Source organism: Megalops cyprinoides, chromosome 17 (genome assembly GCF_013368585.1).
Source record: "Megalops cyprinoides isolate fMegCyp1 chromosome 17, fMegCyp1.pri, whole genome shotgun sequence".
In the NCBI taxonomy this organism is placed as follows: Eukaryota; Metazoa; Chordata; class Actinopteri; order Elopiformes; family Megalopidae; genus Megalops; species Megalops cyprinoides.
The window spans coordinates 11,612,797-11,637,322 of NC_050599.1; the positions used below are offsets into that span (position 1 = coordinate 11,612,797).

The 24,526-nt window shown below is 46.8% G+C and overlaps 1 protein-coding gene across 10 annotated transcripts in view; it reads left to right on the plus strand.

The window, feature by feature from the left end:
- Positions 1 to 2,468: 2,468 nt before the first annotated feature.
- Positions 2,469 to 24,526, plus strand: part of stxbp5a (syntaxin binding protein 5a (tomosyn)) — a 107,288-nt gene continuing 85,230 nt past the window's right edge. For all 10 annotated transcript variants that reach the window (XM_036549307.1, XM_036549297.1, XM_036549300.1 and 7 more), the window contains exons 1-2: positions 2,469 to 3,035; positions 5,873 to 5,970. In XM_036549307.1, the coding sequence (XP_036405200.1) occupies positions 2,898 to 3,035; positions 5,873 to 5,970 (236 nt within the window). In that variant the 5' untranslated portion in view covers positions 2,469 to 2,897. The remainder of the gene's footprint in view (positions 3,036 to 5,872; positions 5,971 to 24,526) is intronic.

Sequence of the window (24,526 nt, forward strand, 5' to 3'; positions counted from 1 at the left end):
TGAAACCGCTGGAGTATATAGTGTGCTACAACATGCAAAACAATACCTATTACTTGGCTTTGGTGTGTCCCCAGGCAGTGACTTTGTGAGTGCCAATACAAAGCCCAGGTGCAGTCACACTTACTGCAGTGTAACACAGGTTGCCAAGCTAATCTCACCTTGACCTCATCCCAAATCACTCAGATCCTGCCATTTGCACAGTGGGTCTTCATCACACTCCGCTAACCACTTTGGCTGAACACGCGCTCCAGCTACGCTGTGACCTTGAGCAGCGTCCACTGTGATGTGTGTGAGGTGAGGCACAAAGGCCCTGTACAGTGACAGCACAATGTGGAATACAAGCATTACTATTCCCAAGCTATCGTGCCTTTTTTGATCAACACATCTGACAATCACTTTCTTTCAAGCACTTTATCCCAGTGATGACCATGTGATATAACCATGCATGTTTTTTTAAACATTGAACTGATTGTTACATGTATTTTAGCATTGTCACTGTTAGCACAATATAACACACTGCTCTGGGAATGATCACAACAATCGCTATTGTGATGTGTGTACCACTTCATTAATTTCAGCTTGTTCATTTTGCACATGTTAAATTTCTAATTACAGATGTCTTTCTCCATGTGAGCTGGGCTTAACTCAGAATGTACCCCTACCATATGGATTTGAGCTTTGACCTGCACTTAGAAGGGAGGTCGGTGTGAGTCAAGACAATTGAGAACAAATGAAATGCATTGATCTCGTAGTGCTGGGTATCCTGCAGGAAGACTCAGGAGAGCTCTGTTGACCTTCTACAGGACCTGGATCAGGGCACAGAATGAGCAGTGTGTGAACACTCAAAATACTGTACAGGTGACTGACTATTTTTGCTTTATACGTTCTGCTAAGACATGTTTGAACCATGACCACCATTCATATCTTCCATTTTAAGGGGCTGATGGGCTTCGGGGGCTACTGATTTTTGTTTTCAGACAAATCACACAGAGAACAAGAGATACATGACAGACAAGTTGTGTGTACATATCAATTTTTCATTTTACAATCAGAATGGTGCATCAAACTGAAGTCTTTCCCTGGATTTAGGCATTTCATAGAGTCTAACATAGATAATAATCTCCCTTTAGGTATATGTTAAAATTCAATGGTAGGGCCAAGGCTGTGTTAATGACAAGAGATGGTTAACTTCCATCTAAATTATCAGTGCCTTTTAAAATCACTTGGAGTAAGTGCTATTCTGCAGTGGCCAAATTACAGTTTCCAGCATTTGTAACATTTTTCCCTCTTACAATACAAGCCCCTCAGATCAAAACATAATTTGAAATGTATTAAATCACAGAAAAGTAGGCTACAATCTGTTTTAAAGTAGAACAACATTGAAGAGCATGTCTTCTTCATCTGCCTGACAGCATCAGGTTTTAGTGGATTTAGTAGACCAAAATCCAAAGGGAATAATGGTGTGTGAAGGTAGTACTGCTGATCTCAGCTACAAACAATATCTGAATTGAGCCCAAACTGAATACGACCTTTGAGACTGGCAGTTAACTTTTTAAACGCAATTGAAAGTATTTTGGCGCTTGTCCATGGTTGCTAAGAGATACAAAGCCCTTTTGACAGGCACATCCCTGCTATAAGCTTCTGTGTCGGATAGTGTAATTACACAGGGTTAATTAAAGCAGACTAAGGTCCTGAATCTCTCTGACCGTAATACAGTTCGCCCGTATCTGTTACTAACGGATTTACGCGGAGACGTTTCATTTTTAGATACAACACCGTGAGTTCAGCGGTCACCGAAATTAACTAACAGTGTGCAAGAGCTGAAAAATGTCATCCTTGCTGTTAAGCAAAGGTGAGGTCACTGCGAGTCGCACTGCGATTAGATTGAATCTGACGCAGCGTTTCAATAGATGTCAGTCTAGAGCTCGACGCACCCATTACAGCATCTTAGTCTGACGTTTGAAATTCACTCCAGCTCGCTCGCTGGATACGTGATTAAATGGGAGATAGGGACAATCAAAAAGTGTGCCGAAAAATGAATAAGAACACTTTCATAGTTACTCTTAGGCTAACTTGAATAATATCCAAGAGCATACCACTCATTAGCTTTTTTGTTTGCTGATAGTCTTGCAACCACACAATGTCCACTCAATGTTGTGAAGGAATTTACAGCTGTGTGTGACTCGCCTCTGCCGTGTATCCTAACCCAGATTTCATTTTTTGTTAAATACAAATTTTAAATAGCCGATCGTATACCCGAGAAGCGCACAGAGTACGCAAAAGAAACATGCGGATTTAGCCGCTGGTGGGTGTCTCCCGCATGGCGCAAGGCAACCCACGCTGGGCAAGGCAAAGGTTTTTGGCATTGTGCCTCGCCGTGCCCGGCTGCGGCTACATCCCCGATTTTCCAGGTGCAGTCGCGCACATCCTGCCTCTCCCACATCTCCCTGAGTGAGACCCGTCCCGAACCCGGAGCAGGCGAGGGGCAGCAGTAGAATTGCCCCTGCTAAACATCCGGGTGCTGCTTAGACTGCGCAGACTCCGCGCTGCAGCTGCGTTTCCGTGTTAGCTGGGGGGGAGAGAGAAGGGAAACAGCCTGGCAGAGCGAGAAAGCAGAGGAGACGCAGCGGGACACGGAGTCGGGAAAGACAGCACTGAGACGCCGCAGCCAAATAACAATCAGACAGAGAGTCATCTCTGGAAAACTCGTCAGCGATCGCTACCTGAGCACTGACGACCAAATATTCTGACATGGAGAATGCAGTGACAACACACTTTAACATGTGAGATTTACAGAGTAAAACAGAAGAGAGCGAGTGTGTGGCTGTTCCCCCTGTCCGTTTATTGGTGATCTCCTTTTTGTGGTTCATCATCGTCTCTGTGTTTTTGGGGGAAAAATGAAGAAGTTTAACATCAGGAAGGTGTTGGACGGCCTGACGGCGGTGTCCTCCTCCTCCGCATCTCCTCAACCTGGAAACCGGGAGAATGATTTGATCCAGGAGACCCTCCAATCCGAGCATTTTCAGCTCTGTAAGGTGGGGGAAATAGACATTTTAATGTGTTATACCTCATTAAAACAAATCAATGTGTGATTACGTTTATTTTGCACAAAATGCCTTTCTTGCGACTCGTTCTTTCACTGCTGGCTACCTAAACCACCAAGTCAAACGTTTCCAGCAAATTACCATTGGAACGTTAGCTACATTCAGAATCTGAGACATTCTAAACAGTCATAGCTAGCTAGCCAGCTAGCTACCACCAATTAAGTGACAGGTCTTTAAAGCGTGCGACCCGTTATTCGCTAATATTCCACGTTATCAGAATACATCTTAAATTTAATTTGACTTTGGCAACAATAATTTGAAGGGAATTAGATTTTTTAGAAAACAATTCATAAAGAAGGAAGAGAGGGTTTATTTACAGATATAGCTTTAGGAGAATTGTTTACATAATTATTACCTAATGGTTATATCAACGTTTGTATCGAGAAACATGGATGCACAGTATTACATGGACCACAACATTGACTAATCCTTTTACTTTACGCATTACCATTCATGCAGTATGACACCATATATTAACAGATTTATTCAGAATAGTTGGCCAGATAGCCCACCTCCGCTGGAGAGCTTATATTAAAAAAATGATAAATATAAATCGTATTTCCCTATTTATCCAGTCATACCTGACAGCTGTCAACGTCGTCTTGTGGCCCACAGCTTTTCCTCAAACGGCAAACGTAGTTAAGTAATTTATTTTATGCGAAAACATCATTCGTTCAATGTCGGATTCAAAGGCTTGATGTCGCCCATATATGCGCATAACCCGGTGTGCATTTCAAAGAGGGAAATGATTCATGGTATCGCTGTACCCTTCCCTTAGCCTCAAAAGTGATTTGAAGGGTTTCTATCATAATCTCTGAAATAGACTTATCAAACCACCCATGTGCACTTTATGTGAAACTGTTAAAGGGAGAGAGAGAGATGGAAAATGAATAACCCTCTTGCATAATGCACTGATAAAGGATTAACATGTCAGTTGCAATATGGGAGCCTGATATGTTAAGAAACAGTTCCATACAGCGCTCAAATCCACATTTGAGGAAAGCTTACGCATCTTACCGCCCCCCTTTGTGTGTCGTGTACGGCGGTATTAAAAATGCATGGGCCTATTTAAAATGTTGTAGCCATCATTCTTTATTTAAAGGTAAACACAGTCTTTTGTCCTATGTTTTTGTTCGCGCAGATCAAAAAAAAAGAAGCTATGACAGATATCAACATGTAAAATGCAGTTGTGCAGCTGGTTCAGACGAACGCATCGTCGTGTTTTATTGTTTTTTTAATGTAAACACTGGCGTTATACGTATAAATTAATTATGTCAAGCATCAATAGCAGTGATGTCAAATGCGCAAAAACCTGGGGTTTTATTTGTTTCGTTTTATGCATGACACAATGCCCTCTTGATGGTTTCGTAGGGCTTCTTGTAAAATATTACAGGTAATGATATTGGTTGCAGAACCACAGAGTGTCTGAAAGAGTCGGTACATACATGTTTGCGTCTATAAGATACAGTTAAAGACGTTTATTTATTTATTTATTACATTTAGATCGCCCCTCCCGTCGATTGGTTGCGGAATCTAAACCACGCGTTGTGTCCTATCCGTTATGCGTTAATTTAGTACGAAGACATTACACCGTACATGTTAAGAAAACATATACCAGTGCACATGGCCGTATAGATTTTTTTCACCCTCTGTCTCAGGGGAAGTGTTTTTAGAATAAAATATATATATATTGCTGTGTGCAGCACTGAAGCATCTTCAGGTTCATGGACCATGGTTCATGGAATAAAAAAAAAATGTACACGAGAAAGATTGGTATCATTACGTAAGGAAGTATTCAATTTCTCTACGAAAGCATCAACATAAGATTAGTGTATTGGTGACGTGTTTCTCTATCTCTCCATGGCAATAGGCAGCTCAAGGCAGTACCGCTTGGTGGTTATAATGCGTGCACAGATCACAAGGCGCTTCCTCTAACTGATCTAACGATAAAATATGAACGAAATTAATCGCGTTTCTGCTGTAGTCGCTGCGTCCATATAAATAAAGTAGGACTGGAGAGCTCGAGGAGGGCGGAGGTGTCTGATTGGGTGTAGTTTCAGACGCATTTAAGAATTGTAGCCGAGATCCACGCTTGTTGCACAGCACCACCGAGCCCCGCAATGCTCTAACAACACTGCTGCATGCGGGCAGGTGACTGGTACCGAGGGAAGCGCTTACATAATACGCTTTAGCCTGTCATTCTGTCCTTAAACAAACAGACCAAAACCCCTTGTGAATAGAAGCGGGAGGGAAGTTCTCATTGTTTAGACCGTTAATGCTTGATATAGTGGCTTTTTTTTGTCACAGCTCAGTGTTAATCCCAAGGATAGGATTGTGACGGCAACTTGTGATAATCACAACATTAGTTTGTGCTAACACTGTGATTGGCGTGACAGTTTGGATGCTGGTGGGAAGGAACTAGAGCCTTGGTGTATAAATAATCCAAAATAATCCAAAACAGAATTTAAACTCAATACACAAACATCATGACATGTGATATGCAATATTTTACAAGGGGATGCTCTTTAGTCTAGTGCCATTTGAGGGTTAAAAGGGTCACGAATGTTCGATGTCCATTCTCACTGCTGCTTGTGTTGGTTTCAGGTTTTCCCAGCGAAATGCTCCTTCCAGTTCATCCAGTTTCCCTTTCAAGAGCAGATGAACAATGTGTTATTTGATTCACTGCAGACCACAGTAATGATGTGATTGCATTCTAATTCTGTGCTGCTGTTTTTCCACCCCCCCCCCCCTTGCTGCTGGATGTGCAGACGGTCCGACATGGTTTCCCCTACCAACCGTCGTCAATGGCTTTTGACCCCGTGCAGAAAATCTTGGCCATTGGGACCCAGAATGGAGCTCTGAGGCTGTATCCTTTTTCCCTGAAAGGCTGTTCTCATGCAGTTGCTTAGATTGATCCATTTATGTACAGGGCTTTGCCTCAGGTCAAACAGCACATATCCAGCATCAGGTAAGCTGGTTTTATAGTGTATTGATACACCATTGAAAAAAAACCTATGGTCTCTATGCACACAGGCGATGAAAATGCGCAAATTGGGAAGGTTGAATAGTCAGCACGGTGAACACATTGAGGTCCATTGTGTACCTTGTGGGGGGTGGGGGATGGCAAAACAGACTTCTAGCTCAGAAACAACATGCCCTTGTGTAATGAATTTTTGATGGTGTGCGCTGTGTTGGTTGGAGCCTGTTTATGTGCAGACATGTTTAATAAGAAAACAGTGGATTTTGCCCCAGTATGAAGCTCAGTTTTTTATTGCTTGTGTGATATGAAACGTCTGGGAACAAGGGCAATTGCTTGTATTCGATAAGTTGTTTTAAATTGGTCTGTGGGGAACCACAGTGCTACGGAAAGCAACTCTTATCACCCGCTTGGAAGACTTTGAGTCGTTGCTAGTGCTTCCTTTGAAAGATAAGGTAATTAAGGTTTGATTAGGTAATTGCTGCTGTAATTTTCCTATTACACTGTTTGCAATGTTAATGCCTCATGTAAAATGAACTTTATGCAAATTTGGAATTGTTGTTTTTTGACAACAATGTCTGAAGGAGCCTTAGTTGGGAAAAAAAAACGCATCTCAGTTTAAGAGAAATGTATGGTGGAATAACAGATTCTTTTCACAGTGAAGCTTGGAATGATTGAAAGGCATCAGCTGTGTTCGGTTAGCCTGTCATTTCGTAGAACTGAATGAATTTGCTGATCGGTATGGATCAAGGGCATTCTTGCCTTTGAACGCCGAGGCAGATTTGCCCTTTTTGGCCATCCTCTAAAAGTTTGCTTCATTAGAGGTTCTAAAAGGTGGTTCTGTGCCGTTGCAGTTGCTAACTTCAAATTCAATTTCAATTTATTTGAATTATTGAATCAAATCCCTAATTATCATTTGAAAGGGAACGTGAATGAGAATCCACGCGCCAGCGATTCATGACTTTGGATCAATGCACAAGCTTAGCATACCTCTCACCATGTCTGAGGTGATAACGTCTCATGCTCAAAAAATTTCCACCGAACCTTCAAACCGTCCATGCTCTGTGGTGGTTGTTACAGCTGTGGCTGTAGTTTTTGGCCGTTTGGCAGATTACATGAAGTGACGGCCTCAGTTACAGGAGTGAGGGCCTGCTCATGGCAGCTAGCTGAATTGTCCAGAAATTGTTTTTTGGGGAAAAAAAACTGCTGATTCTTCCAGCTAAACTAATACACCCTAAGCACTGACCTGGTTTGATGCTCACCAAAGCTTGAAAATGTTCTCTGACAATGTGATTTTTGGAGGGCAGGAAAGAGGAGTGGAACTAATATCATTCTCACCTGACAGGCGGGGTAGGGCATTTTTTGACATGCACCCCACTGAGGTTGCGCTGGGCCTAAATAATGCAGAAGAATAGAATGTGTATTGATTCATGTAGTTTAATGCTTCGAAGCAGTTGTGCGGCACAGTCTATTGTCAGCATTTCTACCAGTCTTCATTATAAACAAGCTCCTCTGTTCAGATTTCATTCAGGATGTCCTGGGTACTTAGAGCAACAGATGAATAACCAGTGTTTTAGCCCAACCCCCAATAAGATGTGCATTTAGATGTGTAACAATTAGGCTGCAATACCTTGCAATTCCAAACACTTCTTACTAAGATATACCCATTGTTCACTCTTAGGGAAGAAGACATGCGTTCCCTGTGGTTGAGATAATTCTGTGAACCACTATGCAGTTCTGTGAATGGTCATTTCATTTGCATTCTTGAAAGACGTAATGGTTTGGGAATAAAATGTGGAATGTGTTTCTGACTGGTTACAGGTAGTCGAAGGGACTTGAGCTGTAGTATAAACTACCAACTCAGAAATGATCAAAGGTGGGAATATGGAAACAACAGCCTCAGGAATGAAATTTGGTTAATGTTTAAAGTGCATGAAGAAAATAATTGCCAAGACATTGGTACTGGGAGAACCTGTTGTGACAGCATCAGGTTTTAGTTGTGGTCGCAGTTTGGTTGTAAGGGAATGCTGACCTTTGGTCAGACTGTGAGAGAAAATGGTGATATGCAGGGGGAAGGAAGAAGACAGACCTATCACCCAGTCTGCGCCAAGTAAAGACAGATTAATTGATCATATTGTCACCCCAGTGAGTGGTATCATCACATGGTATGACATGCCGGAAAAAAATTTTCTCTGATCTGTTCTAGCATACATATTGACCCTGCGATTGAAATAAGCATGGGGTGGATGTGTAGGCCTTCTGTGTAACTAAGTGGCCTGTAGCTTTAGTGAGATGGAAGCATTCTCATCTAGATTGTGAGAACTGGGTCCTTGCAACCTCTCTACGCTGGGGACAGGTCATACTGTCCTGTTTCCATTCATTAAAACAAATTGATAAGACAACTAAGGACAACTCAAGGAGAGAGAGAGAATCCCAGCGTTTGGTTTGACATACCAAACAGTTGTAAATCAACCCTGTGAGGGGGTACTTGTCTGACTCGTGCTTGGTACACTGAAATGAACATTGTTCATAGGGACCATTCTTATATATGTGTTGACTTTTGTCAGAACTTGTGGCTCATGTTATTACTTTGCACCTTTGAAATAAACATGATCTTCACTGGCTGTGATGTTAGGTAGTAAAATGGAAATGTCTGTCCTTTTGGATGTTACGCCTCTCATTCTTTGCCGCTGTGTGCAGATTGCAGGTAAAAAGTAACACACAGTGGGCCCTTACTGTGCGTTTCTTTGTGCACTAATGGCAGCATTATACAGCTCAGTGAGTAGAGCAAGATGATCTCCCGCTTTGACGTTTGGCTCCAAAGTAGTAATACTGTTGAAGTGGAAGGAAACTAATTATTCCTGCATCTTTCGGTGGGCCCTGGGTTTGGGGGGTGCTGAGTTTTCCAGGTCAGAAGTCATGATTCCTCCCCCCTGTTGCCAGCCTTAAACTAAGCGTTTCAGATCGCGCTCTCTGGCCGTGCAGTCTGGGCTGGGGGGGTCGGGGGGATGTGTCTGGAGTTACGTAATGCACGGGAGCTCATCCTTCGCGTCATTGAAGAGTGCGGCCAGCACTTCCATGTGGGCCGCTGAGTGAAGGTCTTAACTCCTTCGGTCTATCGGTGGGGCCGGTGGGCCGCCTTAATCCCTCAGATCCACCCTAACCCCCCCAGTGGGAAGAGAGAAAGGAGCAGGATTAGGGCTGGATTTAAACCAGCCAAATTTAGTTTGAAAAAGGGGACAGGAAGATGAGCTGACTAACCAACCCCCCATCCCCCACCCACAGTGGGCCCGGAAGGGCAGACGTTGACGCTGCTACCCCACAGCAGATGGTTGGGTCACAAGGGTTAACTGGTTTTAGTAGAACTTTCCGGGGTCAGGTGGGGCTCAGCACAGACGGGGGAGATGCATAATGGCAGTCTCATTTATCTCGCATTCATTCACATCAAGCTCCTGTCACATCTTCTAAATCGTCTAATCCAGTGTGGTTCAGCGTACCATCTAGTTACTCTCTAAAGGCTATGTTAAGAATTCTTTCTACAATATTCACAATATTCCATATGGTCTGCAGAGTTGGTCTTTTAACAGTACTCTATCTGACTGAAAGGTATTTTCTTGCTGACTCTTTGTTGTCATAGAGTTACAGTTGAAATGACGTCTTGCACAAACGTATTAAATAATTTACAGTACAATTACCTCTGCCTATTACCTCTGTCTACCTCTTACCTCTTATCTATTGCAGCCGTTAATCTGTGTCTTGGTAGAAATTATTGTTACCCATGTGACATTCTCGTATAAGGGCACATCTGATTCACTGTTTCGTTCAAAAGGCTAATGGAAAAGTTTGAAAGAGATTCGATTATCTCTCCTCTGAAAACGTGGTCCTTCTCTGTGAGTCACCATAAGCAGAAAGGGGGAAAAAAAAGCAGAGCAGTATGTCTATTAACTCAAAAACCAACATTATTGGAAGATAACAAATCTTGATGACCTATTGGGTCCCACAGCGCAGACAATGAAGAGCCTACACAATGCAAACAGTGGAAAGAGCAGAACTCCTCTCTACTCACAAAGCCAGGAACAGAAATCACTCAGGTCTGGACTGGGCTGGAATGGACTGGACTCAGGAGTTGACTCGGGCATGGACTCCAGTCAGTTCAAGACCAGGGCTGTGCTTATTTATTTATTTTCACTGCACGTGCAGTGCAGGCCTGGAGGAAGTAGCACTTCATTTTGATTTTGAATCCATGTACCGTTGTCCTCAGTTGAATCCCGAGGAAAAAAAAAAAGCATGACCCAGCAGGTAATGCTGATGGTAAGCAGGCAACAACACGTCAGTACTGCTCCTGCATCAACAGCCAACACTGTACCGATGAAGTGACCATGTCATTGTTTAGTAAAATTGCATTAATGGCGTCAGCAAAAGGATAGAGTGATACTGCAGCGCTGAAGCATGTGGAGGCGCAGTTATTGCAGCGCTTGCATTAAGCCGTGCAGACAGAGTGGTTGGGCAGGCAGTTTTTCAGGAAGCGAAAAGGCTTTTGTTTGTTTGTGGTTCGGTGACCTGCCGGCACCCTTCTGTGTGGGTGCGTGTGAATTCCTTGAGGGAGCGTGCTCGCTGGCCGGCCTCTCGGGCTCGTCCCGCACACGCGCGCCGCTGGCGTGCAGATGATGCCGCCCGCCGTGCCAGCACCGCGCCTGCCCCCCCCCCCCCCACCCCCCACACGCCACGCTCATGGTGGACGCGACTGTGGGGCCCTGGGAGCCGCTGTGCCCAACCATGCGTGGCAGCCCTGCCCAACAGCTGACATGCCTCTGTCTTCTGCGTGTTTGTGTTTCTGTGTGCATGTGTGTGTGCGAGCGTGTGTGTGCCTTCGTGCATACGCGTACATGTGTACCTGCGAGCGCACTCGTGTGCACAGGCACTTGCATGCAGGTTTTTGTGGTGTACTCTGTAGATGTGTGCGTGTGCCGCTTACACGCATGTGCATTTGAGTGTTGCGGACAGTGCGTGTGTATGTGTGTAACGCGTCGACGCGTTGCTACCTGCCTGCTAATGACAGGGCACAGACGGGAGGTTGAGCATCAGCGCTCCTGAACTGATACTCAGTGTCATATGGAGGAGAAAAGCTGACACCCCCCCCCCCACCCCCCCCCCTTCTGTGTCCGCACGCTCGAAGGAGCTGACGGAATTACCGCCGTTTGGGCGATATGCCTCCTCATGCAAGACGCTGTCCGTCTGCCATTGATCTGCCTCGCTGCCGTTGGACTCCGAAGATGTCTCCACAGCTCAACTAACGTGAACCCGCAAAGGCGGCCCTTTTCCTCTCATCTAGAGTGCTAGATTATACTGCAAACACATTATGTGTCAGGAAACATTGCCATTATTCTGTGTTGTACAGACTCCTGGAAAAATAAGGATTGTATGTCTGTATTTCTGTGTCTTTTTTTCTGCTCTTGCGTCCTTGTGCTTTTGAGTTGTGACGCCTGCGGCCTGTTTTGAACTCGGTTATACCTTTTGTTTAATCATAGAACAGGCAATGATTTATGGATGTGTGAAACCCCTAAATATCTATGGCTTGGCAGCAGGATAACTCCATTGAGTCCACAGTTGATTAGAGTAGGTGGGCATAGAGGCTGCCATTATAATTTAATTCCAGACTGAAGCAGCTGGAATTTATAGAAGGATGTGTTTTAAGAAATGCTTACAGGGCTTATGAGAGACTCCATGCGGATTTGCCCGCAGTTGTTGATTCACACCTTGATTTGGTGCTTGTCAATAGATGCATGTTCCAGCAAATTATTATTCAAAGGCCACTGTTATTCTGATGCCTGTGCCCTTTGTTTTCAATTAGTAGCTCTGATGTGTGTAACATTGGCTTGAAAAGGCACGTTGGGTGGCTGTATGAGAAAATAAAAGCCAGGGAAAATGTTTGTTAGTGTCATGAGGTCTGTCCGCTTGGCATGTGCTTTGTCCTGGTGATCAAACTGAAAGAATCCCCTGAGGTTAATTTCCTAATATTTACTTTGTTTGACATCTTCCAAAAAATGGCGAAATGAATTTCAAGCTATAAATATTTTGGTAGTGTACTTGCTGAACGGTGATTGTTCTCTCATTCTTTGGTTTCCTAAGGAGCCACAGAGACAAAGCAGCTCTCTCGGTGTCTCAGTCAGAGTGGGATCTGACTCTATTCCTGGGGATATATATTCCTGGGGGGGGGGGGGGGGGGGGGGGGTGCAGAAACAATTTGTCACAATTATCCACATGGTACAATGTCATTCTGTCACAAGTCCTGGCTACAGTGTAGTGACAGAAAGCCATTGTACAGTTGTAAACTGTTGCCGTACTAATCAGCCAATCTGCAAGTACTGCATGCAGTGAAACTTTCATATGAAATTGCCCTCTGCAGGAAAGCAGCAGGTACTGTGTAATCCCATTTTGTGGATGCCTTGCAGGTCGTAAAGACTCGTGTCGCAATGGATGCACACCAGCTCAGTGTGTCTTCTGGATTACAGTAATATTTCACCAGTCTCTGACACCAACAGACCTGATTTAGGGCATTCAGTAATAATAGACACCAAAGCCTGAAGGTTGAAGAAGCCAGGGGGCTTGACCCCGGTCCTTGTTACTTAGATCGTCAATTTATGTTTTATAGCTTACGACAAAGATCCCGGAAGTTTTCAGCCGAAACAGGACTTTGTTAAATAGCTCCCGTCTCAATGGTATGAAATGGGAGTCCCAGGAACCGTGAGGCCAGTGCCCTTTGTCGGGATGAAGATGGAAAGGTTTCGTTGCTATCGTGAATTTATTCCATTTTCCGGGGGTGACTCATGGATGTGGTAGAGGAGTAGGATGCAGAGGTTTGACATTGAGCCTGAGAGAGTGAGTGCGCAGGTGCCCTTGCCCTCCAGGATGATGAAGTGGTAGAAGGTGTGCAACGATGTGGCCGTGCGAGGGGGGTTACGGTACCGACGGGGTAAGCCAGGCTTCATGGACCGCATGATTGGTGGAGCTGCTGGCTGCCGTTAGTCACTGAAAGACTTGGACCAATCAAAATGGTTCGTCTGGACGGTAATGGACCACAACGGACCCAAATCAGTCACTTGCGGGCAGCTCCTGATGACTCCTCCCATTAGGCGGTTCCCGAAGGTGCGCTTGCCTGTCACCACATATGGGGAATGGAAGGATGGGGTACAACCATGGGAGTGAACCTTTAGGAGCCAAAATGGCCAACGTTTATGAGGTCGCTCCATCTTCCCCAATGAGTCTAATGGTAAATTGTGTCATCCGTCTCCTTCAGATCCGTGCACATCACTAGGAAATGATTGGAATGGTCCTGCAGAGCTCTCCTGCGTTCCATCTCCCGGCCTCGAGAGGCTGCAGCGGCAGCAGCAGGAACAGACATGACGCCGCACTATTCATCCGCTTTGCATTTAGCCTTGCTTTGCTTATTTACACATTGTCGCTGGGCACACTTTTTTTTTACATATTATCTATTTATACAACTGGGTTGTTAGCTGGCTGACTCACGCTGGAGGGTTTTGGGGCGCGGTGGCTGCGGCTGACGTACCGAGCGCTGGCGGAGCGGAGGCTTAGCGTCCTGCTTCCTGCTGCCGGGTCAGTGCCTGGGCTCGGAAGATTGGCTTCTCCTCCGCCAGGCCCCGTTTCAGCGTGTCACCAGCCATTACGAGTGGCGCGTAATCTGCGCTGCGCAGGGGCCCCCTTTTGTGTCACCTCTGTCACCCGGCGCTGTGTCTGTAGGCAGTGCATGCATGTGATTTCCAGCTGGACTAATTATTCAGAGGAGCATGATCACCGGGTTTGGCCGGCATCTCAGTCCCAGCCAAGTGGAAACCATGGACGACGTTGATGTTATATAACAAACCTAGCTATAAATATCATTTCTTTATATATATATATATTTCTTTCTTTCTAAACTCACATATTTTTTGCCTCTTGTGCCTGAAGTGAAACTGTATATTTTTCCAGAAACAAAACTTAGTTTTTTTTTTATTTGTTATAATATGAACTGAAGCTGTAATCCAGCATGGTATTGAAAAGGATTGCTTTTCACAGAGCCCGTCTTTGGCTGAAGTGCGTGGGTTGTGGTTTTTGGTTCCGCTGTAGAATTAAGAGGCTACCTGCGAAGCCAAGAGAACAGTGCTGTCCAGGGAAGTGTTTTAGTGTCAGTAATCAGTCAGCAGGAGTGCCATCAGAGGACGAAAACTGTTAGCACAATTGAAAAAGAAGGAAGAAGGAAGGATCTTTTCTTTTCAGCCTGATGTTGATCTGATCACATCGTCAGTCGATGAGTTTATCTATGTTTTGTGCTGCTGATGAAAAGGTGCTGAGGGATAATGACAGTGGGCCCGCACTGACAGGGTGTAGCCAAGCCTGCTGGCTACTCCAGACTGAAGGCTTAGACAAGGCTGTTCAGTTAGTTAGGCATTTGCTAAATGTTGCTGGTTCAGAGGTTGCTCAGGCACTTCTGCTGTACCCTTGGGCAAGGTACTTAACCCAGGATTGCCTCAGTACATATACAGCTGCATAAATGGACAATATGCAAAAACTGTCACCTATGGACAAGAGCATCTGCTAAACAATAATGTAATGTAATAGTTACTTTACCGTTTATTCGCCTAGCAGACACTTTTACCCAGGGCGACCCTGCATTAATTTTGACCGTATGTGGACTTTTCCTGTAAAGCAAGAAAGAGATGCGGCGCACTGACCACAGCTCAGGTTCCCTAACCAGTGCACTACGCTACCTTCTGCGCTGCTAATCCCACGTTCATGTATTCCGTAGATAAAGACACGTACGCCGTCACCAATCAATAGTCTGCAGGAAGTCCACAAAGGCAGTGGGGAAAGGAGGACAGATGCACTGAATTAGCAGCACTGTATACAGAATGGAGGCAGACAAAGATTGTATATGTGCAGCGCATGATAGGGGAGGAGGGACAATGCAAGGATGGTGACACAGGAGCGGGTCGCTTTGCGCATCAGTTGCTGAGTCCATGTTGACATTAGTGTTGACACAGGGTGGTTTGTATGGTCGGGAAAGTGAGATCAGCCAGACAGTATTAAGCGGATGTCCCCGTCTCGGTTTACAGATGTTTATGTGAAATCCTGTATGAAACCCTATATCCCATTCTTTAGTGCACAAGTGTACACTGTACCGCTGTAACCACTCGTGTGGTGGCTGACATCATCTTTAGATCTATATTTACCAAATATAGATTCAGAACAGCTGATTCCAGCCAACCCTTTTTTCCTCATTTACGCTGTGAGTGCAGGAGTGTCTGGGGAGATACAGAGAGGAGAGACAGAGAGCTTGGCATTAATATTGTAATTGTCCTCTGCTTGTTTTTTTTTGTAATACATTAAGCATGCTAATTTTTCAGGATCCACAATCAGCAGCTTATTGACTTAAAGTGTACTAAAGTGTACTAATTTGGATTCTAAAAATGAGGTAATTTTTATATTCGTCGCTACAAAGCCCAGTGTCCACATTATCTGTTCCCTGTAATATCAGTGTCTGAACATGCGTTGTGTGCTTCTCAGTTCAGAAGAAAATTTACAAAATCACATGACTTTTTTATGTAGAGGGGGTTTATGGAAGTCATAACCTCACCACTACAACAGTTATAGTGGTCAGCTGACAAAACTACTCTTCCAGTTCTGAGGAGTTGCAACACGACCCACACTGTTTTAACTAAAGTCACAATTATAGCATTTGTTTCTCGCTGTGCTGGCTTTTTTGCTAAACATTGTGCTGTCAGTTGGCTGATTTGTCAAGGGAAGCTACCGCAGTCATTCGGTGCATGTGACTTGTTTTGAGGCCACATCAGAAGACAGGGGGTTACAGTTTTGACTCATCAGTGGTCTCTCGGTACACGGAAAACATTCGATATCAGCACTTACTCTTCATTCGCTGGCTGGCTGTGACCTCCAGTCGACCTCTGGCCCCATTCATAATTAACGTGGTCTGTATTAATAAGACCCCCGGCATGCAGCCCCCTTCACCACAGTTAAAATTGCGGTAGCCCCCGCGAGTGTAATAATGCTGTTTTTTTTCTCTCGCTTTTGTAATGGAGCCGTGCTAAGTGACAGGTTTTCCTTAAACTGCGGCACGGTAATCCTTAACGCGGTCAGACAGCGCGCGGTACGCGGCACCGGTGTGACCTGCTCGGCGCTCGCTTGGAGAACACACGGGGGGCGGGGGTGGGGGGGGGACATGTCCCGGTTCATGTTTCATTCATGTTCTTGTTCAGCGGTGCGGTGTCCCAGTGCTGTTGTCAAGGCGTGTCACGGGGGCGCAGCTGAGCAATGACTAACGCTAATAAGCCTAGCCAAACACACAGCGTGTCTGCGGGGAATCGAAGACATGGGGAATATGAACTATAATGGTGTGTTAAAGTGCACTGGGGGGGCAGCAGTAGCCATGCTTTAAGGTGGCAGCGAGGCGCTGGTAGTATGTAAACCGAGCTGGCACCAGAAGGTTGTGGTTTTGAACACCAGTTGCGACACACCTGTTATACCCTTGAGCAGATGTACTTGAATTAATTTAAATGAATGTCATGCTATATGAATTGATAATGAACTGGGACGGCAGTGTGGTGTAGTGGTAAGGAGCAGGGCTTGTAACCTAAAAGTTGCAGGTTTGATTCACCACTGGGGCACTGATGTTGTACCTTTGGGCAAGGTATGTCACCCAAATAATGCCTCAGGAAATATACAGCTGTATAAATGGATAATATGTAATAAGTAATTGTAAACTATGTAAACCGTTCTGGATGAGCGCGTCTGCTAAATGACAATAATGTAATGTCAGGTACATAACCTTTTATTTACTATCAGTTGAATAACTGAGTAACAATCAACTCCGCAAATAAATAAAAGCACAGGTGCATCTGTTCTACAGTAACAGGGAACATGATCTGACATTGGAATATTGGATCCACACCAAATATGGTTGATGATATAGTCCAAACCGTTAACGGTCTATTAATTTGCATTACAATATCGTGCGCAGCTTTGAAACTAGGAAGTGCTTTCAATCTTGTTATGCACCGAATGTGAATCTCCTCTCATCCTCTGACTCTCTGAATTCATTGGGAGCTGTCAGAGATGAAAAATGGTTCGCCTTAGTCGATACACACACGGCCCCGTTTGATTGCCGCTCAGTGGGCGAGACTGCCAGTCAGATTTCTGCTTTGATGCCCGGGTTTGTGTCGTCCTCTTGGCCCATGTGCCTGGTTAGCTTAGAAATGAGAAACGTTTTTTTTCCTTCTTCCTTGATTTCAGGTTTTCCTAAGGAGTTACCAAGCACTGACACAGTCACGCCATGAGGTGTTTGGCGCGACTGGACTTTGGCCCCAGTGTGACACTGGGTTGTCATGGTTTGTTTCGATTTTTTGGAACACATTTAGGGTTTGTGTACGGTCCTGGCCCTGGATGAGAGTCTTTTTCTTGCACGGGTCCAGCCATGGCAGTCAGCTAGCGGCCCCATAGGGGAAGGGTCTGTGATATGATTCGTTAATGAATGTGCAGTGAGCCGCATTAGTGTCATGTTTAACATTCTTTCTCCCCCCACTGAGGACCTGTTTGTTTGAGGCCCATCTGGCTGAAGGGGACGTTTGTGATTTTTTTTTTTTTTTTTATGCAGACGCGGATACCTTAATGTCAAACGTGCCGGAGCCCAGCGGGGAATGAGGTTGGCTGGGTGGGTCTGCGGCGGATGAAAAAACAAAATCCCAACCAAACGGGATGTGTTTCTGCGGGGCGGAGCCTCCCTTTGAGGGGATCAGTGGTTCCAGCCTGCCTTTCCTGGCTCTTGGCGCAGGTAGCCTCTTTTGTGCTGCTGTGTCATCCCGTCCCTGCGGAGCAGCTCTGGCACAGACACCCGGGAACAGTCGGTCTCCAGCAGGCCCTGTTGTCTGGCCCGACCGGTGCAGGACAGAGCGGAGCCCGCAGTGCCCCTCCCACGAGGGCAGGGTGCCGTCGCAGGCCAGATTTCAGGGGCGGGGCCGGCAGGAGCCTGCGGAGGTGTCGGAGGACAGGGTTTTCATGGTGAGCGGGGCTGTTTTTTGGCAGGCAGGCTGTGATTGAAACGCAGACACGCGTAGCTCGCGCGCTGGTTCAGTGCCCTGTCAAGGTCCCCCGCCCCACAGGAGTGCCACCTACAGGCAATTAGCCGTCACTGCGGTGAGCGTCGGAACTCAAACTGCTTCTTGATCCCACAACCACATGGCCAGATAACATATACGATGGCTACCTGACAATCTGCTTCTGCTTCAGTGGTGCAAAAGCATTACATAAACATGTCAGCTGCATACCTACTCATCTTTTGTCGAAGAACTACAGCGTCTCTTTGAATCCAGTAGCACCGTGCAGTTAGTCCATGGTGGCTGAGCGGACAGAGGTGTGGCTGAGTTAGAGGAGACGAGCTCCACAGGACTCTGCAGAGGTGCCGCTGTCCCTCACACTGATCCCCACACATCCACAGCTTTGTGAAGCAGCTAACGCAATGCTGCATAGACTCCTTCCTCCCAGCGCTGCACCTCAGGAGATCATAGGAGGCGTGTTAAGATTACTCGTTACAGACAAGAGCTTCATGTCGCGGGGTTGACGCCACACATTATGTCGTTTGTACACGGTGTCACAGGAGAAAGCTTGAGGGTGTCAGGCGCGCGGCTTCCTCATTATACGCGATCAGAGCGGAGGCACGGCGGCGGTGGGAGCGAGATGAATGGGTCTCGCGTACGAGATTCCCCGTCAGGTTTCCCCAGCGCCTCCCCGAGCCCTCGGGCCGCCGGCGACACATCGGGGCTCCGTGCCGCAGCTCCACGTCGGCAGTTGTGAAACCTTGCTTCGTTTCGCAGCCGACGTCAGAGTCGTTTCAGCGGGGTTCATTTGAACGTGAGCGTGGTGATTGGAGTCTGTAGGAGATTCCCAGACGGCGTGCAGAGGAAGCAGGGCTGCCGATCCACGCTTCCTCCCGCTCTCACACCTGCGTATTCCCACGTATCCGCCACGTCTCCTCATTCCTGCTGCCTCTCCTGAAGCTCTCTGAGTCACCCTCCCTAAATTGCACGACGATAATAATCCAGTGGAAAATGATGATAATTATTTCCATTCGTGGCTGCGAATCGGAGCCGAATCTGCATACATCAAGGGCTGAGGCTGGCCAGGGTAAATTCACCTGATTCACAATCCCATTAATCATTGTAAGAAAGAAAAGCACTGACTCCTCCCCCACCCCAACCCCCCAGCACAGTAAACATCAGCCTGAGGGACTATTAGCAGGTCAGCCGAGTGTTATTACTGTTACATCTCGGGCTGTCAGAGCCTTGGCAGCGTGTTCCGCTTCGCATTAAGCGCGAGGCAGAGGGGGCGCATCGCGAGCGCATCGCGAGAGCAGCATAACAGCGGGTGGGGGGGGGGGGGACCTCTCACGGAATTCTGGGAGTGGCCACGCAGGTACGGCGGCGGGCTCTCCGTGCGGACTCCGCCGAGTGAATGCTGATGTGAGGGGCGCCAGCAGAGCCCCGACCAGAGGGAGACCCGTTCCTGCGGTCTCTAAACGAGGGCTGCCGGCACTTCCTGCCCAAACTGCACGCTCTGGATTCCTGCAGTGACCCCCCGGTTGGTCTCTCTGCCTGGCTATCCTCACCTAACCACAGATATTGCCCAATCCCCAAATGACCCCTAGATCACTGCTACAGGGTCGGTTCTGGTCCTGCCATCTCCAGCAGAGGGGAGAGGGGCCCCGCTGTGGGCTGCCCATAGAGAGAGCCTGCCTGGCTGCCTCTCATCCTCAGAAATTGGTGCTGCAGTGCTATGCATCTTTAATGGTGCTGGATTCAGTGGCTCAGGGCCTCATGTGCATTAATATTGGTAACCTAAAATTCCGTGGGGGGAAAATGGCTTTTTCAGGTGGCACTGGGGACATGGTCCCTCATCGTTATGTCCAGGATTCATTGATCACATTCCACCTAAAAGGCACACACAGTTCTGTGGGGAAGCAGAAGCCAGAGAAAGCATATGGTTGAACGTGCCAAGTATCGAGGCTATACATCAGTCTCGTAAGGGCTTTTGACTTGCCGTGGACTTTGTACATCCAGCTGAACACTTACCCTGGGGTTTATTTTCAAATACTTACTGACTTCTGCTACAAATAATGATATCAAGCTCTAGCTGCATGAACATACCATTTGTCTTCCAGAAAATAGCCCCATATGCCCTTGTAATATCTGTGCTGGCAGTCACTGGTGTCTTTCGTGTGCTCTGCAAAGGTCTTTGGTTTCTGTTTGTCCTGTTCCTTCTGGGAGTTTATGACATGCGTATGATCTCTCTGTTAGCTGAGTGCCGCAGCACAGGTGAGTAGGACTGAGCTGATAAGGGCTGGGTGTGTGTGGCAGGGCAGGGCGGACCTCTCTCTCTGCCTCTCTCTTTTCTGTCTCTCTTTCTCTTCCTCCCTCCGTCTCCATTTTCTTCTTTCTGTTTCTCCCTCTCTCCCTCTCTATCCCTCTTTTGCTCTCTTATTACTCTACCTCCCTCTCTGCCTTTCTCTGTCTCTCCCTCTCTCTCCCTCTATCTCTCCCTCTCCCTTCCCCCCTCTCTTTTTCACTCTCTATTTCTCTCTCTCCCTCCCTCTTGGTCTTTTTGTTTCACTCTCTGTTTCTCTCAATCCCTCTTTCACTGTCTGTTTCTCTCTCACCCTCTCACTTCCTCTTTCTTTGTCTGTCTCTCTCTCTCCATCTCTCTCCTTTTTTCTCTCTTTCCTTGTCTCTCCATCTCTGTCTCCCTCTGACTCTGACCTGATCTGGTTGACCCACATAAATGAATCAGGAACCTGGAGTGTGAGCCAACAAGGGCATCATTCTTAGGCGTGTGTGTGTGTGTGTGCGCGTGTGCATTTCTGTGTGTGTGCATTTATGTGTGTGCGTGTCAGCTAAAACTCAAGACCACAATTTTATAAGCTTTTTGAAAAGGAATATTTTCTGGACAGGATGTGGGTTCAGAGTCTGGATTTTGGCAGTATAATATTAATTTAAAGTGCAAAATGTTTGCGAATGGACATGCTTTCAGGCAGTACCTGGCTCTCGCGTCACTGAGCGGTTTCCAGTGGAAAGCCGGAGTGCATCAGGGCCTGTTTCTGCTCCCGCCCCACCTTGCGGCTCGCTGCGTAGCGCGCACACACACATACACACACACACACACACACACACACACCGTAAACAACAAAGCCGTGACGCTGATGCGCTGTGATGGCCTCAGCGGCCAGCGTACACTGGGAATCATAAAAAAGACGCCTTCGCTCCCGGCCTGTCCCGGATCTCGCGCCGCCCGTCGGGAGAGCTAAAGCTGTGCGTTTGCTGCGTTTTTGAGAGAGCAGGCTAATCAAACTGTCAGGCCGCTTTTTTACGTGCCGGGAGCAGGGGACCGCTCGGAGGGAGGAGGAGGTGACATGTTGGGAAAGAGGATCGCGGGGGACAGGGGCTGAGGATGCCGATGTGCCGGTCGGTGGCAGCTCCCGCGTCAGACGCTAAACCGTGACATCTCCCCCGCAGACGAACGCACGGCCCAAAGTGCATGCGACGGTGACCGCGCGTGTGCCCCAAGGGGGATGCCGGGCTCAAGCATGTGGACAGCATCCGTCACTGCAGCCCCTGGAATAAAGGACCCCAAGAGTGGTGTTCTATGTGGCAGCGGGGAGGAGAGAGGGCGTTGGGGGGGGGGGGGGAGTGTGGGGTCAGCGCGGGCTGCGGATTCGCGGCCCGGCCGTCCCGCTGCGGCCACACTCTTGCGGGATGGGATTAGGAAGAGACGGGCGCTGGAGGGGGTCGCTCTCGGCCGGCGGATTCATCCTGGGCCCGAGATTGAGACGGCTTAGGTGCCCCTCGTGCACCGAAACCCATCACATGGCCGTTATATAACCAGCGTCGGCTTGGACCAAGAGAGGAAGCTCCGAACGCATTCGCAGTCTTTGGCTGAACGCAAATGTGCTGTCCGGGTGGCGGTCTGTGGTTTTCACCATGGTCTGTAAGAGCTGCAGGCTCTAGCCCTGACTTCCTCAGCACCACTGAGCCCTTAACTGAGGGGAGTTGTTAGTGCAGTCTGTGTCAGTTGAATCAAAGAGAATGAATGAAAGTGCCATTTGAAAGCGTCTCTCCTCTTCAAATCTCACGTTGCAACTGCCTCCATGCTGCCTCGCCAGCACCTGCGGCAAGCCCCTGACTTTCACTTTACGCCTCCATCAGAATCTCCATTAGCGACCGTTCCCTAAATGTCACATAATTTGCGCGTGATCTCTCAAAGAACGGTGCGATCGTAAAAGCCTTATGCAACGTAAATGAGATGATTGGAAATGTGATATAAATAACACTTAAAAGAAGAACACACTTTAACGCATTGGGGACGGGACTGTCCCATAGCTCGTTCCGTCTGCGGAGTATTAGCTCTTTATCGTGTATATTTACAAGTGCCCACGTCCTTTTGGCAAGGCCTGAGTAACCTCCAGAGCATCGAATCACTTAATCCAATCTAATGCATCACCTGGGTTAATCCACAGAGCAGCAAAGCTGTCTGATGCAGACGGCCAGCTTTCGATACTGGCACAATGCGATTCACCTCCCAGCAACAGCGTCCGGCAACCTGTGGTGGCAGAAGGACTGCGTAGCAGCCCGTGAATGCTGTCCTCACAGACACATTTAGTATTTGCAGGAGAGCAGGGGTGGAAGGTTTATAGGGGAAAAGGAATTCACAATGGATTCAGTACACATTTGCCCTTGTCCCTGACTTAATGTTCGTGTCAGTACAGACATCATTTTTGTCACCAGCTTTGATGATTGCTGAATTTGTTGTAATCTGTGATTTAGAAAAGTAACACGGCAGTGTAGCATAGTGATAGGGAGCAGGACTCGTAACCAAAAGGTTGTACTCTTGGGCAAGGTATTTAACCCAGAATTGCCTCAGTAAATATCCAGCTGTATGACTGGATAACATGTAACGATTGTAGATTGTGTAAATCGCTCTGGATAAGAGCATCTGCTACATGTCAATAATGTAATGTAGTTATGGGATGAAGGAAAGGACATATGTTGTTCATGGGGGCCTGAGTCTGAGTATCAGTAAGTAGTGTTTATAAGTGGGATATAGGTGTGGAGTAATGGTGAAGGAGCAGGGTGGGTAATGGATGTTGTAGCTTTGAGCCAGGTGATTAACTGGAATTTCTTCAGTAAACATTGTGCTGTGTACATGGATGATGTGCAGGCTACATAATTTACCCTGTATAATGACATGTCCTGAGCAAATAAGTAGTGTTGATGAAAAAGCTTAAGTATCAGGGTTCGTTTGAGTTGCGGGCTTCCAGCGTGCAGACAGTCCCAACCTGATGATGTGGCAGTGTGTGGTGTGCCCAAGCATGGGGAACCCTGCTACAAGCTTGCACTGGATCAGCTAGAGTGTTACCTCCCTGAGTCAATAAAGTCTACAATGTGCACACTGTCTCAGTTTAGCCTGGCTATTCTAAGGGTGTACTCACACTAGGCCCAGTTGCCTTGTACCGTGCCCGAGCACGATTGTCCCCCCTCCCCACTCCCCTGCTGGCCTATGCTCACATTGCCCAATCCGGGCCCGAGCACGCTTACGTCATCACGATGCAACTTTTTGTGTTGAAGAAAAGCGCTCTCACACAGCACAGTGGAGTTCATGATTGTACTTACTTTGTGGCTTATTTGGAGTCGTTTTGGGCACAGTGACACACGGCCCTCTCACATGCCTTATAGATTTATCGATTATGCAACGCAGCGATTTTCAGTTAATCGTGCTGCATGTATAAGAAGATTTTTATGGAGGCAGCTGACGTTTCAGTCATTATGCGAAGGGACAGACCAATATTTTGTGTGAAATTACAGTAGCCTAATCGCAATAATGTTAGCTAATGTTAACCAGTTAGGGCTACTACTTGTGTGTGCTACTGTCATCATTACAACAACAAACATCTTCTGTTACTACTTGGATAGTACACTTTTCAATTCATTCAAGAATATTTGGGTTAATAACGGGTCTGGTTCTCACCTTATCGATGAACGTGAATTGTAGTTGGCAAGTAAAGCTCCAAATTCCTTCCTCAACATCAGCTGCCTCCATAAAAATCTTCTTATATGTGCAACATGATTAACTGAAAATCACTGCATTGCATAATAGATGCTAACTGGCTGGGGAGCTAACGTTAGCCATCTAGCGATAGATTTGACAAACATAGCTAGTTAGCTAACAGGCTACCTATCTGAACGATTGTTGAAGACTAGCTACTTAAGTAGGTTGGCTGCTTTATTTGTGATATTCTGACTAAGCCCCTGACAACAGCAATGCTTATATCGCCACATAAGGTATGGTTAGTTTTATTTTGCTTGCTAGTAATCAAGCTAATGTGGGGATC